General features: G+C 43.6%; 1 protein-coding gene across 5 annotated transcripts in view; it reads left to right on the top strand.

Annotated features, from left to right (window-relative positions):
• Window positions 1-17,430, top strand: part of Nf2 (NF2, moesin-ezrin-radixin like (MERLIN) tumor suppressor) — an 83,354-nt gene that overhangs the window by 29,774 nt on the left and 36,150 nt on the right. For all 5 annotated transcript variants that reach the window (NM_013193.1, XM_087582363.1, XM_087582364.1 and 2 more), the window contains 4 exon segments: window positions 1,352-1,435; window positions 10,554-10,622; window positions 12,768-12,850; window positions 15,587-15,662. In NM_013193.1, the coding sequence (NP_037325.1) occupies window positions 1,352-1,435; window positions 10,554-10,622; window positions 12,768-12,850; window positions 15,587-15,662 (312 nt within the window).

The raw sequence follows: 17,430 nt of genomic DNA, 5'->3' as shown, positions 1-17,430 counted from the left end.
AGATCTCTGTGTGTGTTTTAGGTTAAAAGGTAGCCCTTTCAGATTGTTTTTGTGTTATGGTTGCTTTTTTATCTCTTTGTAAAGAAACTAGGAGATTTGAAGGTTTCACTGCTTCAGAACAGCTTGGCTTTCATTTTTTCTTGGCTTTAAAGCCTGGGGAAAATTGTGTGTGTGACTGAAGCCACATAAAGATCCTTTGGGGGTTGGGCTGTAGCTCTTGATAAAACGCTTTCCTTGTATTCATGAAGCCTTGGGTTCCAACCCCAGCACTGTGTAAGCAGAACATAGTGTGCTTTTGTAGTCCACAGGAGAGTCAGATGTTCAGGGTCATCTTCTGTTATACAGAGACCTCAAGACAAGCTTAAGCTACATGAGACCAGACTACCTTAGTGTTATAAAAATGGCTTTCTTGTGAGTACTTGAGGCAGCACCTGTCCCTCTTGTGACTTTGACTTGATTTTCCTTCAGATTGAAATGTTAGATTGTTTTTGTGACCAAGCAAGGCAACATTTACTACTGTGAATCTGAAAAGACGGTTGGCTTTGTTAGTGTACCCCTACTTCATGCGGCCTTCTTGTCCTTGTGTCTGGAACAATACACACTGCACCACTGTAAGAAATTAGTTGTAATGAGATATGTTAACTCAACATTATGGCTTAGGAATTATATTTCCTGAGCCTCATGTGTACTTAAAAGTTGAATCGATCAAATTTTATTGCTTCCTTTTTCCTTAGAGCAGCACATTGGAAGTGATGACTTTTTTCTACAGTCATAATTTAGTAGCCTTGGTGACTTTTGTCTTGTATGAAGATTTGAAAGTACATTCTATCTCCTGCAGTACTGTGAGTGCGTGCACAGGGGCCAACACTGATAAAGTGCAGTGACCCGCAGCTCTTGTCATAGCCACCTTGTCAGTCTCTGCTGTAATCAAACAGATCTTTTTGGGGGGACCTGGGGGAGAGGTTTTTGTTGTTATTGTTGTTTGTTTGTTTGGTTTGGTTTGGTTTTTTGAGACAGTGTTTCTTTGTGTAGCCCTGGCTGGCTGGAACTCACTATGAAGACCAGGCTGGCCTTGACCTCAGAGATTCACCTGCCTCTGCCTGTGTCTCCCCAGTGCTGGGATCTAACACTAACACTGCCTGGCAAGCAGATCTTACTGACTTTTGTGCAGCTGTCTTACTGAAAGCTTCTTAGTGGCTGAACTCTCAACTGGTCTGCAACATTAAAATAAAGTTCCCTTTGTCAGGAAATCATTAACAGACTGCTTTGGCAGCCCTCATTTAGAATACCCTGTAGCCATCTGCTGTCATCCACACATGCCATTGCCTATCTCCCTCATTTCCCCTTTCAGGTGAAGAAGCAGATTTTGGATGAAAAGGTCTATTGCCCTCCTGAGGCGTCCGTGCTCTTGGCGTCATATGCTGTTCAGGCCAAGGTGGGTGCAAAGACGTGTGCTCTTCCTCTTCAATATTAACTCCACAGGATGGATACAGACTTCCACAGCTTTGAATTTGGGGAACTTCAGAACGACTTGCCTCCAAAAATGAGATGCCATGAGACTTGGCCATCTATTGTTGCTGCCTCAGTGTCTGTATATTTCGTATATGTGCATATGTGTTGTGTACTATGTGACAAGCATATCATTCTAACGACTTACAATTCATTCTAAGTGAATTCATTTAAAAAGATGGCTTTTCTGTGTAATCTCATTGTGCACATGTGGCTCATTAAATTCATCACATCAGCTTCATTCTATTAGTCAGGAAAAGTGAATTTATGGTCTCTAATTATGATCAAATGAGGCCTTTAGGTCAGAAAGACCCAGATCCTCCATCCAAACTCATCTTTCCAGAGACTACGTTCTTAGAAACCACACTCCTGGGGAGGTCCTGGTGGGCATGTTTTGTGTGTGTGGCTAAATACTGCAGGAGCTGGTTCTGCTGAGCCTGCTGGGCCAGTGATGCTGTCTCATTAGCCTAAAATCATTCATTTTTGCATAGACAGCAGACCAGGAGTTGTGGGAGAGGAGCATCTTTGAGTATTGGGTTTTCGTCCCATCTTATAAGGTCGGATAGAGTTTGAGCAAGAGTGTTTCATGACCCTTGGATTTCCTACCTCAATCACTTTTTTTTTTTTTCTTTTTTTCGGAGCTGGGGACCGAACCCAGGGCCTTGCGCTTGCTAGGCAAGTGCTCTACCACTGAGCTAAATCCCCAACCCGCCTCAATCACATTTTTAATGCAACTTCAGATCAAAACTAGGAATGACTTGCTTGTCATTTGGCTTGGGAAATGGGTTTTGAAATGTGTCTGCTGGTCAGGCCAGTAGAAGCACAGTGAGTTTAATCATGTGATGACTCATTAGTCTGCTGAGTAGTCACTGGGATGGAACATGGGGCTTGTTAGCTGTCAGATTCAGGCACTGGAGCAACTCCTGCCCTTGGTGATTCTCCAAGGTCATTGGTACCTTCACAGGTAAAGCTAGAGGCAGAGTCTATGGCTTTAGAATAGTATTTTATGCCTCCCTTGAAAAAGGAGTAATTGAGAAAACAGAAAATGGGCAGTGGTTCAAGTACAGCATATGCTCCTTTTATGTTTTGATCAAGAATATTAGTAAAAGGACAGAGGCGTCCTTTCAGTCCTGGTGGTGACGAAACAGTCATCCTCTTTTTTGTTAGATCCATGTACATGCCCCAGGGTTGACCCCTTCCTGCATGCTTTCTCCTGTCTGACTCAAACTCTCAAGGGTACTACTATCTCAGTCTCAAAGGTTTTGGGTCACCAATTCAAAGGCCACCTGTGTGGGGGCAGAAGGGTGTAGATCATTTTTCAAGGAACCAGCAGATGTTTGCTTGAACAGATTTCACTGTAGGAAAGCCCTACTTATTTGGCTTCTGCCAATTTAGAGATGAAAGTGATTCACAGACAACATATGTGGTTCATATGGAGGCGGGTGCTCTATTTTTTCCGGTGTCAAATTTAGGAGTCTTACAAATAAAGGTAATCTATCTTTTAAAGTCTGTATCTGGGCTGGGTGTGGTAGTGCACACCTTTAATACTAGGCAGACGTCTAGTCAGGTCCCCACGAGCTGCAGATAAAGAGAAAGACCCTGTTTGCATTCGGGAAGCCAGGGCTTACTGTAACTGTTACCAGTTTCTCTTGGACTTCTGCTTAATAGTAGGAGGGTCTTTAGGGTAGGCAACCTCTTTGTCTAACAAAGTTCAACAGACTGTTTCAGAAGATACTCTGTGTAGTATTTTCTGGAAGCCAAGGGTTGTACAAGCTTGTTTTCCTGGTGACAAGATTAAAGGTTAGAAGAGATGACTGATTTTTTTTTCAGAGTCACAGTCCTTTTACATTATCTCTGTGTATAAGTCTATGTGTGGGAATGTGCATAAGTATGTGTGTGGAAGGTGTGGACTGCTTTTTGTTTGGTTTTGTTTTCCTGGCAGGGGACTGAACCCAAAGCCTCACACATGTGAAGCAAATGCTTTACCTGCCTCTTCATGAAGAGCGAAGCAGACTGGGTTGGAGGGAGGGTAGAGCCAGGCTGGAAACCTAGGTGTCTGGGCTGCCTGACCCAGCACTGTGCTCCTGCCCCTCACTGTCTAGTGAGGTCTGTGGGGATCAGGCATTAACTTTCACTAAATTCTAGTTTTGTTTACAAGATAAAAGAACTTTCTCTGAACTTCAGTAAGCCATACTGTCTTCTTCTCTTATGTACAGTTTATTTTCTGCCCAACCCTTTTGAAACAGAAACTGTAGAAATATGGAGGGGAAATGGGATTGAACTCATTAACACATGGAATGTAATTATATGCAAATGCATTCATTACAGGATTTCAGCTGTTGAAATGATAAAGACACACTTAACTCCAAACCATAAAGAAACCATTAACTTCAAGGTGTAAATATAAATAAATTTAATCACTGGTTCAGTTAACAAGAACCACATGTCTTGGTTCAAGTTTGAGTTATGCTAGAATCAAAAGGATGTACGAATCACATGATAAGTGAATCAATCTTGCAATTTTTAAGCCACCTGTTGGATCTTATATAAACAATTTAGTGTTTCAAATGTGTTTTCCTTTCTTTCTGAAATATGTTGTTACTGAAAATTACTAGAAGACAATAGGATAGTATTTATGAGTCTTGCTGCTGCCTGTGAACTCTTAACATTCAGAAGGAAGGAAAGAAGAGTGGAAGATAGAGTTGGAGGTGGCCCAGCAGTTAGGAGTGCTCACTGTTCTTGACTCGGACCTGTTTGCCTCTCAGCATCTGCAGCTCACAACTGCCTGTAACCCCACTGCTCTTTTCTCTCTTTGAGGGAGGGTTCCTGCATGCAGATGGCACACATATACTCACTCACAAAGGCTCACACATGCACATAAATTAAAAATAAAGGAATCTGGCCAGGCATTGTGGTGCATGTCTTTAATCCCACCACTTAGGAAACAGAGATGGAAGTCACTCTCAGAGTTCTAAGGCTAGCCTGATCCACTTACCCAGTTCCATGACAGCCAGGACTGTCTTAGAACCAAACAAAAACCAATGGGACTCTAAAGTATCAGGGGCAGTAGCTTTTCAGTTCTGAATATGCAGTTGGGTTAAGAAGCTGAGTGTGTATAGAAGCACAGTGGAGGAGCTGAAGAGGGACGCTAAGGGAGCGGCTCGTGAAAGGTCCTAGCATTAGCTGGTGGATGTGCTGAGCCACTGAGGGTTCGTGCTTTGACGGAACTTTTGGTGGCTATGTAATGGACAGGTTGATTGATCAGGCACACACCTTTACTCCTGATACTTAGGAGTAGATGTAGATGGGTCTCTGTGAGGTAAGGCCAGCCTGGTCTACATAGCATATTCTAGGCGAGTCAAGTCTATAGAGTAAGACAGGTCTAGAGACAGCGAGAGCGATATATCTATTAAAAGTGACTGTTTTAGGCCCGTCAGGTAGTGGTTGGATATAGGAGGGGACTAACTTAAAACTGAAGGGCTAGGCATGGTGGTGCATGCCTTTAATTTTAGCACTTGGGAGGCAGAGGCAGGTGGATCTCTTGAGTTCTAGGCCAGCCTGGTCTACAGAATAAGTTCCAGGACAGCCAGGGCTACACAGAGAAACCCTGTTATGAACACTTCCCACCTCCACCCTCCAAATTGTCTGTTTCATTAGAGTACTTGCCTAGCATGCACTAAACCCTGGGTTTTATCCCTAGCAGCTTGTAAATGCAGAGTTGTGGTATATGTGTGTACTCCCAGGCAGGAGTATTAGGAGTTGAAAGCCTTCCTCTGTTATATAGCCAGCTTGGGTTGAAGACCAGCTTATATGATATGAGATTCTGTCTCCAAGTCAGGATGCAGACATATCTTTAATCTCAGCATGTGGGAGGCAACCTCCATCTCTCCGAGTTCAAGACCTGCCCACCTGTTCTGCATAGTGAATTCCAGGCCAGCCAGAGCTACACAGTGGGACTCTGTCTCTAGAGTTCAGTAAAGTTTGCATATGTAAAATTTTTTTCAAACGCTACAGAAATGCCCTCTAGAACTGTGTTCCAGTCTAATTCCCAGCAGCAGTATGTAAGAATACTTGCCTTTACACATTCTTTGCAACAATAGATACAGTCAGTCTTTTAAAGTTTTGCTGACCTGTTTCAAAAAATTGGCTTTAAAAAAAAATACATAAAGCGCAAGGCCCTGGGTTCGGTCCCCAGCTCCGAAAAAAAGAACAAAAAAAAAAAAAAAAATACATAGTTTTGCTATGGAACTAAGAATCTCAGGGTTTAACTGGCCGTCTGCTCATTTTTCTTCCTCTGCAATGGCGGTTCATGACTTGCCCCTTTTCTAGGGTGTTTTTGTCTTTTTCTGATTAATTTATAGGAGCTCATCTATAATGATAGCAGCCTTTTGTCTGCTATTAGGTGTCAGGTTTCAGAATGATCTCACCAACCACTGTTGCGCCCTCCTCTGGCACTTTGATGGGTTTGTGTTATAGGTTTAAGTCCTCGATTCCTGTGGAATTATTGACTGTATAGTCGGAATCTTATTTTACATAGATGGATAGAAAGAAAGAAGAAAGAAAACCTATTCAGAACATCTGGTCTGGTTTTTCATTGAATGTACAGAGAGGAGTTTGGTACGAACTTAAGTGACTAGGCCTAGTAGTTCCTTGGGAGTCTGAGGCAGGAGAATTGCTTGAGCCCAGGAGTTTGAGAGTAGTTTAGACAACATAGGGGTTACCTAACTTTCTGCAGATAGAAAAAAGAAATACTCACAGGGTTGTGCAAATGGTCAGCTTTTGATTTTGTAGTACTGGAGGTCAGACTCCATAAACACTCTGCTACAGCCCCAAAGGAGCAAAGGCAAGCATTAAAGATTATTTACCCCACAAAAGAATTTGATCTTTAAAAAAATGTGATTGTATATTTATATGTTTATTATTGTGTGTGTGCGTGCCTCCCATAGCATGCATGTGGAGGTCAGAGGACAACTTACAGGACCCAGTCCTCTCCTCTTCCCCATATGTGTCCTGGGGATTGAACTCAGGTTATCAGACTTGACTTGACAACAGGCACATTTACTTGCTGTGGCATCTCACAGGTCCATGCTGGTTTGTGGGGGTTTTGTTGTTATTGTTTTTTGGTTTGGTTTCTTGGAGACAGGGTTTCTCTGTAGCTCTGGCTGTCCCAGAACTCATTCTGTAGACTAGGCTGGCCTTGAACTCAGAGAGTCATCTCCCTCTGCCTCCTGAATGCTGGGATTAAAGGCATGCACAACCCCCTGGAATTTTTTTTTTTAATATTTAAAAAGTTACATTTATTTATTTTGTTTGGCAGGATTGGGGTGTGTGATGGGACGCAATTCCTGTACCAAGGCATGGATGTAGAGGTCTGAGGACAACTTTCATAAGTCAGTTCTCTCACTTCACCATGGGTTCCTGGGCTAGACATACAGTTATTAGGCTCGGCAGCGAGCACCTTTAACCACTGAGCGATGTCGCCAACCTAGTGGTCGCATATGGGTGTTTTGCTCGAATACACATCTGTATACCATGTGCGTGCAATGTCCAGGCCAGAAGAGAGCATCGGATACCCTGGAACTGGAGCCACATACGGTTGTGATCTGCCATGCTGGGAGTAGAACCTGGGTCCTCTGCAAATGCAGCAAGTGCTCTTAACCACTGAACATTGTCTGCAGTCTACCCCACCACCCCCAAGAATTTTTCTCTTAATTGTCAGTTTCTCAAAGTGATTGACATTTGCTTAGCTTGTTTTAGTTTTAAAAATTGAACATGGGTCTCTTGCATGCTAAGCTACATCACTGATCTACATCCCCAGCCTTCCCCTTCTTGAATTTTTAAAAAATTTAAAATTTTATTTTATGTCCGTTGGTGGTTTGCCTGCATGTGTGTCTGTGTGAGGGTGTCAGATCATGGAGTTACAGACAGTTGGAGCTGCCATGTGGGTGCTGGGAATTGAACCCATGTCCTCTGGAAGAGCAGTCAGTGCTCTTAGCCATCTCTCCAGCACCTCCCACCACTTTGTCCCATTACTAAATTTAAATTCAAGTGATTTATAAGGGGCAGGGTAAGACCAGGTTTTATGGCCTCTTAAATGTAGGCAGTTTAGGGTTGGGTTTTTGGTTGTTGTTTTGTTTTTTCTATTTAACTTTTTTTTTTTTCTTTTCTTTTTTTTGGAGCTGGGGACCGAACCCAGGGCCTTGTGCTTGCTAGGCAAACGCTCTACCACTGAGCTAAATCCCCAACCCCGTTGTTTTGTTTTTTAAAGCAGGAATGCCAAATGATGACTATAACGTTAAGCACAGTCCCACCTAGCAGCAGAGCTTTGAAACTCCAGGTTTCAAACTGTCAAAGTAAATTCACCTTGATCTAATCAGAAGCTTCTTTTACATAAAAAGATGAGGAATAGTCATTTCCTTCTATAGAGTGGTATAGCTTTCTTTTGTATTTACTGCCACAACACCCACAGTTTCCCCTTTGTTTTTTTTTTTTTTTTTTTTTTTTTTTTTTTTTTTTTTTTTTTGGTTCTTTTTTTCGGAGCTGGGGACCGAACCCAGGGCCTTGCGCTTCCTAGGTAAGCGCTCTACCACTGAGCTAAATCCCCAGCCCCTCCCCTTTGTTTTTTAAACAGACATTTAAATAGACATCAAGGTAGCTTTAATGTTGGGAGAGGAGTTGGCTCGGTGAAGAAGCTCTTTGAGCAGACTCTCCACTGCCTCTGCATTGCTCAGATGTAATACATTTGATCAGTGTAGTAGCTGGGAGCTTGGTATAATTTAATAATGGGGGTCGTTAATCTTGCAAGCCTTTGAGCCCTGAATTTACAACTTTAACTTTGCATATCTGCTTACTTTTGCATTAAAATTTGGTTGGTGAGTGTTGGAAGGCTTGCAAATCCAACTAGCATGGCTCTCGGTCATAACCTGTGTAGTCCTCAGTAACACAAGACACCATAGTGCTCATCCTGACTTTCCAGGATCCAGCACCGACTGCCCCAGATGCTTGCCTCGATTCCTTTACTGTTTGATCCTTGCTTTATAGGCAAGGAGCTGTGCTTAAGAGAGGTGCCTTGTAGCAGCACTCCAGAGCTTTTTCTCCAGTGCTCTCATTTAAGAAGGAACTTAGACTTGGAAAGATTCTATTTTATTTTATTTTGAGACAGGGTTTCTCTGTGTATCTCTGGATGTCTTGGAACTCAGTCTGTAGACCAGGTTCATCTCTAACTCAGATCCACCTGCTTCTGCCTCCAAAGTGCTGGGATTAAAGGCGTGTGCCACCACCATCTGGCTTTTTTACATTTTTTTTTCTTTTTTCTTTTTTTCGGGGCTGGGTACCGAACCCAGGACCTTGCGCTTCCTAGGCAAGCACTCTACCACTGAGCCAAATCCCCAACCCCTGCTTTTTTACATTTAAAGAAAATTATTATTTTGTGTCTATGAATGTTTTGCCATGGTATTTGTGTGTGCACTGTATGCATGACTGGTGCCCACAGAGGTCAGAATAGGGAGCTGGCTTCCCTAGAGCCACATGGTGGCTTATAACCACGTCCCAGCTACTACACTGATCACATGTATTACTTCAGAACAATACAGACATAGTGGAGATTCTGCTGAAAGAGCTTCTTCACTGGACCAGTTCCTCTTCCACCAATAAAGGTACCTCGGTGTCTATTTTAAAAACAAAGGGGAGTGATCCTGGTTCATTTCCCAGCACCCACTAGGAGGTTCATCACTTCCTCGGCACCAGGCACACATGTGGTGTGTAGATGCTCATGCATGCAGAACAATCATACACATAAAACATAACTCCAGTTCCAGGGAATCTGATGTCTTCTGGCCTCCAAGGACACCAGGCACACACATGGGGCATAGACACACATGCAGGTGAAAGGCACTTGCTGCCAACCTTACAGCCTAAGCTGGATCCCTGGAACTTACCTGGTGGAAAGAACGAACTGACTCCACGGAAGCACTGTGGCATGCACCACCCCCAAATAAATAAATACATATAGAAGAGAGCGAAACCATTGACTGCTGACTGATAAGAGATAGGCTTTGTGCTAGGCTCTATTTAGTTTTCTGTCTCTCTCGCCTATTTAGTTTTGTTTTACTTTGAGACAGGGTCTTACTATATAGGCTGACTAACTGCTAACTCATAGCTGCCTCTGCCTTCCGACGGCTGGGACTAAAGGTGTGCACCACCATGCCTAACCACCGTGCCTAACCAACCCAGTTTCTTTTTATATCTGGGGCTGGGGGTTGAACCTAGGACTTTCAGCATGACAGGCAAGTGCTGTCCTACAGAGCCAGATCCCAGCCCATTTAAGTTTGGATGATTCTCTGATCTAAGTTTTCTGGGAAGGAAAGGAATATTGTTTTTAAAACCCAGACAATAGACAGTAGAGTTGCTGCCCTGGAGGAGCAGTGTAGATCGCTGGCCCCCCCTGGAGGAGCAGTGCAGATCGCTGGCCCCCCAGTGATCAGCTCTGCAGCTCTGCCTCTATCAGGTAACTCTTTATTTTATTTGTTTCTTTGTGCAATAGGAATGGCAGTGTTGATATCAGAGCTTTCCAAAGCAACTTTCAGAGCCTTGAGCAAAAGTTATTAAAAATATTGCTTGCATTATCCTGGTCCCACCTTGCAATTGGCTCCAGTTGCCCGCTACTTAGAGGCGTTTGTTGGCGAGGCTCTTATCATACTTGGTAATCACAACCTTCACAGATGTGCTTTGTTGTTCCCTTACAAAGCTAATGTTTGGAAGCACTGCTTTCTTTGAGGGTTGGGAAACAGACGACATTTCCATACAAATGTCACATTCCTATTAGCACGGCACCCACCCATCCCTTGTGGGATTTTGCAACTCTGCTCATAGATGTAACCAGCTTTGTATTTTCTTTCAAGGATAACAAACTGGCAAGGTTGAAATCTTGTCATCAGAATTGAATTGCTGTCTGGAACTGGGAGGAGGGTCCAGTCGAATTGAGCCTTGATCAGAAATGACAGTAGTCCTTAGCCTCAATCACCCACTCTTGCTTTTCTTTCCAGTATGGCGACTATGACCCCTCTGTGCACAAGCGAGGATTTTTAGCCCAAGAGGAATTGCTTCCGAAAAGGGTAAGAAATCAAATTCTCTAGTTGGGGAAAATATAGCATATGTGGCTGAAGGAAAGCCACTGAGGAGTGCTGGAAGTACACAGCAAGCATTTGCAGAAAACTGTGCAGAATCTTGAGAAAGACTATGGAATCTTAGCTAAGCATATCAGACTGTGTGTGTGTGTGTGTGTGTGTGTGTGTGCTGCATTCCTGTGAGTGTGCAGGTGTGTGTTGTGTGTGTGAGTGTGCAGGTGTGTGTGTGAGTGTGCAGGTGTGTGTGTGAGTGTGCAGGTGTGTGTGTGAGTGTGCAGGTGTGTGTGTGAGTGTGCAGGTGTGTGTGTGAGTGTGCAGGTGTGTGTGCAGGTGTGTGTGTTGTGTGTGAGAGTGTGCAGGTGTGAGTGTGCAGGTGTGTGTGAGTGTGCAGGTGTGTGTGTGTGTGTGTGAGTGTGCAGGTGTGTGCTTTTACACATGCAGAGCTACCACTGTCTACCTCTATTGTCCTTTCCTTACTGTCTTGAGACAGGGTCTCTTGCCTGGAAGCTCTCATCAGCCTAGGCTGGCCAGCCAGTGACCTTTCTTTTTTTTTTTTTTTTTTTTTTTTGGTTCTTTTTTTTCCGGAGCTGGGAACCGAACCCAGGGCCTTGCGCTTCCTAGGCAAGCGCTCTCCCACTGAGCTAAATCCCCAACCCCCCACTGAGCTAAATCCCCAACCCCTAGTGACCTTTCAAGATCTGCCTGTCTAAGTGCTGTGGTTACAGGCATGTGTACAGGCATGCCTGAGCTTTTTTTTCAATGTTTTTATTCTTTGAGAATATATATTATATTCATATTATATATAATATATAATTAATTTATAATATATGTTTTAAAAAAAATTTTTTTTGAGACAGGGTTTCTTCATGTAACCCAAGCTGTCCTGGAACTTACTCCATAGACCAAGCTGGCCTTGAGCTCACAAAGATCCGCCTCCCTCTGCCACTTATGTGCTGGAATTAAAGGTGTGCACCGCCACTGCCACTACACAGCTTCTTTGGTCATAACCTTTCTCCTCCCCCAACTTCTCCCAGGTCCTCCCCTATCTCCTTACCTACCTAACTTCATGTTCTTTCTCTTAAATAACAACAACAAAAATAGTGGATTCCTTTTTTTTTTTTTTTTTTTTTTTTTTTTTGGCCACCTACTTCTGAGTGTACTGCCTGTGGTGTGGTTGATACACCCAGTGGTCATTCCACTCGAAAAAGTTTGATTTTTCCTCTCCCAAGAGCTATCAATTCCTAATAGCTTCTTCATGTGTCTCAGTACTGGGGACTCAGACTGAAGCCCCCTTGTCTGTGGAGCAAGTACTTTTCCATACTGAGCTTTCTCTCTAGCCCCTATTGTTCTTTGTGACAGGTTCTTGCTCTGTAGTCTAAGCTGGCTGTGGACTCACTATCCTCTTACCTCAGTTGGAATCAGTGTGCACCTAGCAGTTCACATCTGAACTCCCAGTATTGGAGGGGCAGAAGCAAGAGGATCACGAGGTTAAGGCCTGGCTGGGCTACAGAGTGAGGTTTGGTCTCGAAACAAAAATAGCAAGAGTTTGTAGAATTAATGTTGAAGTGCTGGTTGGATGGGGCGTATAGATACTTTTCTGGTGTGGCACTTTCTGCAAATGTTTGAGTGACCTTGGTCTAAGGGAGCCATGAGCTGTTTGGGGTGAAGATGAGTCTGGGAAGGGCCTTTTAATCCTCCATCTTGTTGGTTGTGTTTGGCAGACACAGCAGCCTCTGGCTGCTTCCCACCTTACAGCCCCACTTATCATCTGTCACTGGGTACAAAGCCCTTCCCCACCCTCCCCTGCCCTCCTGTCCTTCTGTGCAGTAGATGCCAGTGAGTAAGCCCTGATTGATCTCCTGTTGGCGTGGTCCCTGGGAAGAACAGCCCCAGCAGCAAAGGGACACTCCGGGCTCAGGAGTGCACTCAGGCTCGAGGAGCCCTGCAGCTTGCAGGCTGGCCCTCTGGTGGACCGGTGCTTGTTTACATACCCACCTCTGTGTGTGACTCCCGCATGCAGCTTTTTAAAAATAGCTCTGTTGTTTTGTAAAAATAAACCATAATTATAAAAATGGCAAACAAAACCCAGACTTGCTTTGCATGTGGGCTCTTCTTTTGCTGTCTTTTTGGTAGGTGATAAATCTCTATCAGATGACTCCGGAAATGTGGGAGGAGAGAATTACTGCTTGGTATGCGGAGCACCGGGGCAGAGCCAGGTGAGGCTGCTTCATCCTTGGTTTACATTTCTTCGTGCCTCATCCCTACTCTTAAAGAACTATAAACTAGGGCATGCTCGTTGGACAGAGTGCAGTCCTGAAGTACATGAAAGGAGAATCGAGAGCTGGGATAATGATGCTCTTCAGTTCTGTGTGCAGACTTAGTGTAGTGTGTTGCTTAAAAAAAGAAAAGGGCACATGACAGTCTGGCCATGTAGCTCAGTGGTAGAGTGCTTGCCTAGCATGTGCAAGACCCTGCGTTGAAACCCAGGATGTACAAACCTGGTACAGTGGCCTTCTAGTTTGCACTCTGTCTGAAGTCTGCTGTGTTTGCGTTTAGACATGTGTTGATGGCACTTAGAATATCTGCCTGCTTTTCACTTTCACGGAAAGCTCTGCAGTGCACAGTCTCACGTTGCCACACAGTTCACAAATCCAGAGGGTAGATTCTTGGAAACAGTTGGTGGTGAAAGGAAATGAACATTTTGTGTTTTGACAGGTGACACTAAATTGTTCTCTGAAAACATTTTTACCTTTTGGCCCATGTCTATCAGCAATATTAGTAGACTGTTTCCACCACTCTGTGTTTTTAGTCCATCTACAGTTTTACTAAATTAAAATTAAAACACAAGCTGGGTGGTAGGGGCACAGACATTTTATTCTAGCATTCAGGAGGCAGAGGTAGTAGGCCTTCTCTGTGAGTTCGAAGCCTGCCTGGTCTACAGAGCGAGTTCCAGGACAGCCAAGGCTACACAGAGGAAACCTGTCTCAAGAGAAAAAAAAAATTAATTAAAACATTAAAATGTGTGGCTTGTTTTAAGTATTCCCTTGGTAGCTTTAGATATTGGTCATCTTTATACCAGGCACCCTACCCCCGGCCTTCAAATCAGCTGCCTGCTATATTTTTCTTCAGATTTATTTTGTGTATATGGATGGTTTTCCAACATGTATCCCTGTGTGCCATGTGTATGCTTGGTGCCTGAGGATGGCCCTGGAACTGAATGGTTGTGGGTACCAGGAATTACGCAGGTCCTCTGGAAGAACAGTCAGTGCTCTTAACCACTGAGCCATCTCTCCAGCTCCTGTATCTTTATTTTTTTGTTCATACCCACAAAATAGACAGATCATGAGTATACGGCTTGATTATTTACCAGAAAATGGTAAGGAAGAAATAGACCATGACTTCTCAGTTTCCTTCCTCCCCAAAAATAACTAGTTTACCAAGAAAGCTTTTTCTTTTTGAATCATTATGTAGCTCTTGCAGTCCTGGAACTGACTATGTATTCTCCAAGTTGGCCCTCACCACAGAAATCCACCTGCCTCTGCTCAGTGCTGGGATTAAAGGCTGTGTAACCATGCCCAGCCCAGTTCCCCCAATTTCTTTTTTTTTTTTTTTTTTTTTTTTTTTCGGGAGCTGGGGACTGAACCCAGGGCCTTGCGCTTCCTAGGCAAGCACTCTACCACTGAGCTAAATCCCCAACACCCCCCCCCCAATTTCTAATTAGTGTTCCCAATGATTAGTGTTACCCATTGGTTTTTCTTTTCTTTTTTTACTTACCATTGTTACTATTTTGTAGTGCTGAGGTTCAAATAGGTCTCTCACATGCTCCACAAGTAACTGTTCTGTCACTGAGCTACCCCCATAAGCCACCATCACCCATTTTAAACTTTAAATAAATGAAGCCAATTTCTATTTTTAGTGCCACCTTTCCCTCCCGATCCTCTTGTGAGGTCTGAGTACATGTAGCGATATTTTCTCATTTTCATGACTGCAGAATTCCAGTATATTAATATAACAGATTATTATCCCTGCTACAGTTGAAGGACTCTTAGGTTGTAAGGTTGTTTCTTGGTTTTTGCTGTTATAGGTAATGTTGAACAGTTTCCTAAAGTAATTGAATCAATTTGCATCTGCAGTGTGTATGATTTCTGGTCCTTCCACCTGCTGGCCAATACTTGGCATTCTCTCAGGGTGAATTTTTTAAATCCATTTGAGAATGTTTTGAGATGAGAGAAAGGACAAGGACAAGGTCACAGGGAAGCTTGAGTTAAATTACTTCAATACTGTTGCCTCTCGGAGGGTTTTCTGCAAGTCACGCTGCATCAGAGCTTGCTTTAAGCTTGACTTACAGCACAGAAGTGTTCACCTACTGGCCTGGGTCTTATGGCCCTTGCCTTAACCTTCAGCAGTAACCCAAGAGATAAAACCAGGAAAGGAGGCGCTGTCGGCAAGCTTCTAGAAAAGCTTCTTTATTGAAGCCTCTAGGTTAAGAAAGTCCACAAAGATAAGACAATGACTTAAATCATTTGAGGCCAAAAGAACACACTGTAGCTTTGCTTTTTCTTCTTGCCAATGCTCGGGATGGAATCTAGGGTTTCGCACATGCTAAGTGAGTGCTGTACTCCTGAGCTGTACTCCCAGCCCCCACGTCCCCCCCCCCTTTTTTTTTAAATCACTTGAGACAGATGTCACTATTTACCAAGGCCAGAGTGTGAAATTGAAGCCAAGAGTCAGTGTAATGAGTCTGTTTTCTTATTTTCACGGGGATGGGAAATTCTGCTTGCGTTTAATAGACTCTGGGTTGAGAAAAGTGTTGCTGGTGTCTGGTCTGTTTCATCTGCTGCAGGTCTCATTTATCTCACCATAGGCATGCTCAGAATATTTGGCTTGGCAAGTGTCTGTCCTTCATCCTTGTCACTTAGCCCTAATAATGGTATCTTCCGTTCTCCTCACAGGGATGAAGCTGAAATGGAGTATTTGAAGATAGCTCAGGACTTGGAGATGTATGGCGTGAACTACTTTACAATCCGGGTGTGTTGACTCCTTCCCAAGGTCCCTGGCAGTCAGAGAGGCCACATGGGCAGATGGGTTACTTCCTCACCCCATGGTAGTTAGAGTCTTTTATGGTTCAGTAGTGAAGAAGAAAGGGGGAAGATGGGGGTCCAGAGGCTGGTTTTTCATTGGGGCTTCAAATTAGGTCAGAGGTAATTAAGTGTCCGTGGTGCCCTGAGGGACTTAGGCCTGGTTCTCTTCTCAGCCGGACCTGTTGGAATGCTGGCCGTGTAATGTTTGATCATTCTGCCCTCTTGGGAGATTCAGGGAGCACCTAGAAATACTGTCTTTCCCAGGGGCCCCCTGAAAGTAAGGCTGCTCTTAGAGATTCCTAATTTGTTTGGATGGAACTCTTGTTCTCACTGTGAGGCTAATTAGTTTTCTATTCAGACCATTAATGGTCCCCAGGCCTCTGGGAACCCGGGCCTCTGCAGAGAAAGGTATTTGTGTTCTGTTCAGGTGGGGCCCTAGAGCATGTTTCTCTCCTGTTGGGGGATTTGGCTGCCAGTTCCAGCATATTCATGGCTTCTTCTAAGACATACATGCAACATACCAAAGCTTTTCCTCATTGGTGGATGAGTGAGTGTTAAGTAGCTGTTCAGAGGTCAGCTGCAGCATCCCCTTTACCGTCCAGCGTACTCTGCTTCCCTTTTTGTGTCCTACAGTCTCTATGTTAGCTTTGAGTAAATTGAATTAAGCATGACTCCAGTATTCTAGGATAGCTTTCTACACAATTTGTTTCCTAAATATAGGTTTTTGTGGATTTTTTTTTTTTTTTGCATCAAAAACGGCACAGCGAAATGTACTACTGTAATAATCAAGTGCCTAAAAAGATACTTTATTTGCAGCAGGACCTGAGTTCAGTTTCCAGCTCCCAGTTTGGCAGGCTCACAACTGCCTGAAATTTCAGCTCTAGAGGGATCTGATGCCTTTGGCCTCTGAGGGCACTTGCAGTTATGAGCACATACACAAAAATACGGAACTAAAAAAAACCATAATAATAAAGACAAATCTTTAAAAAAAAAAAAAAGAATGCAGAAGGTTGTCTCTCATGTTTCTTGAGAGCCAGTGAGACGGAGGAGTAGATAGGCAGTTGCTGCCAGGCCTGACAATGCGGAGTTCAGTCCATGGAATTCACATGGTGAAAGGAGAGAACTCTTGTTCTTCCTGGGAGCACACTGTCCTATGAGCTTCACATGTGTGCTGTCCTATAGCATGCATTCATCCAACACTCACAAATTAGTAAATATTAAATAATTAAAAGCTTTATTACTTTGCATTTGTCATCTGTTTCTTTGAGGTTAGACTGATTTAATGCATTTCTCAACTTCTCTTGCCCACCACCAACATTAATTGTTTAAAAGAAAAAGCATTTGCAATCCTTAGAAAATGAGTTTCTTGTGCTGGGCAGTGGTAAAACAGACTTTTAATCTCAGCACTCAGGAGGCAGAAGCAGGCGGATCTCTGTGAGTTCGAATGTGAGTTTGAAGCCAGCCTGGTCTACAGAGTGAGTTCTAGGACAACCAGGACTACACAGAAAAAACTCTCCAAAACCAAAACAGAATTTCTTGCAAATTTATTTTACTTAGAGGAAGAAGAAAAGTATGTATGTATACTTTGTTATATCTATTTATTTATTTGTGGTGGTGGGCAGAAGACAGCATGTGAGAGTTCTTTTCTTCTACCAAGTGGGTCCTGGGTCAGACTGAGGTCAGGTTCTCAGGTGTGTCAGTAAGCAAGCTGCTTC

This window comes from Rattus norvegicus, chromosome 14 (genome assembly GCF_021556685.1).
Source record: "Rattus norvegicus strain SHRSP/BbbUtx chromosome 14, alternate assembly SHRSP_T2T, whole genome shotgun sequence".
Lineage (NCBI taxonomy): Eukaryota > Metazoa > Chordata > Mammalia > Rodentia > Muridae > Rattus > Rattus norvegicus.
The sequence above is the reverse complement of the archived record's forward strand: the minus strand, read 5'-3'. Positions and strand labels throughout refer to the sequence as shown.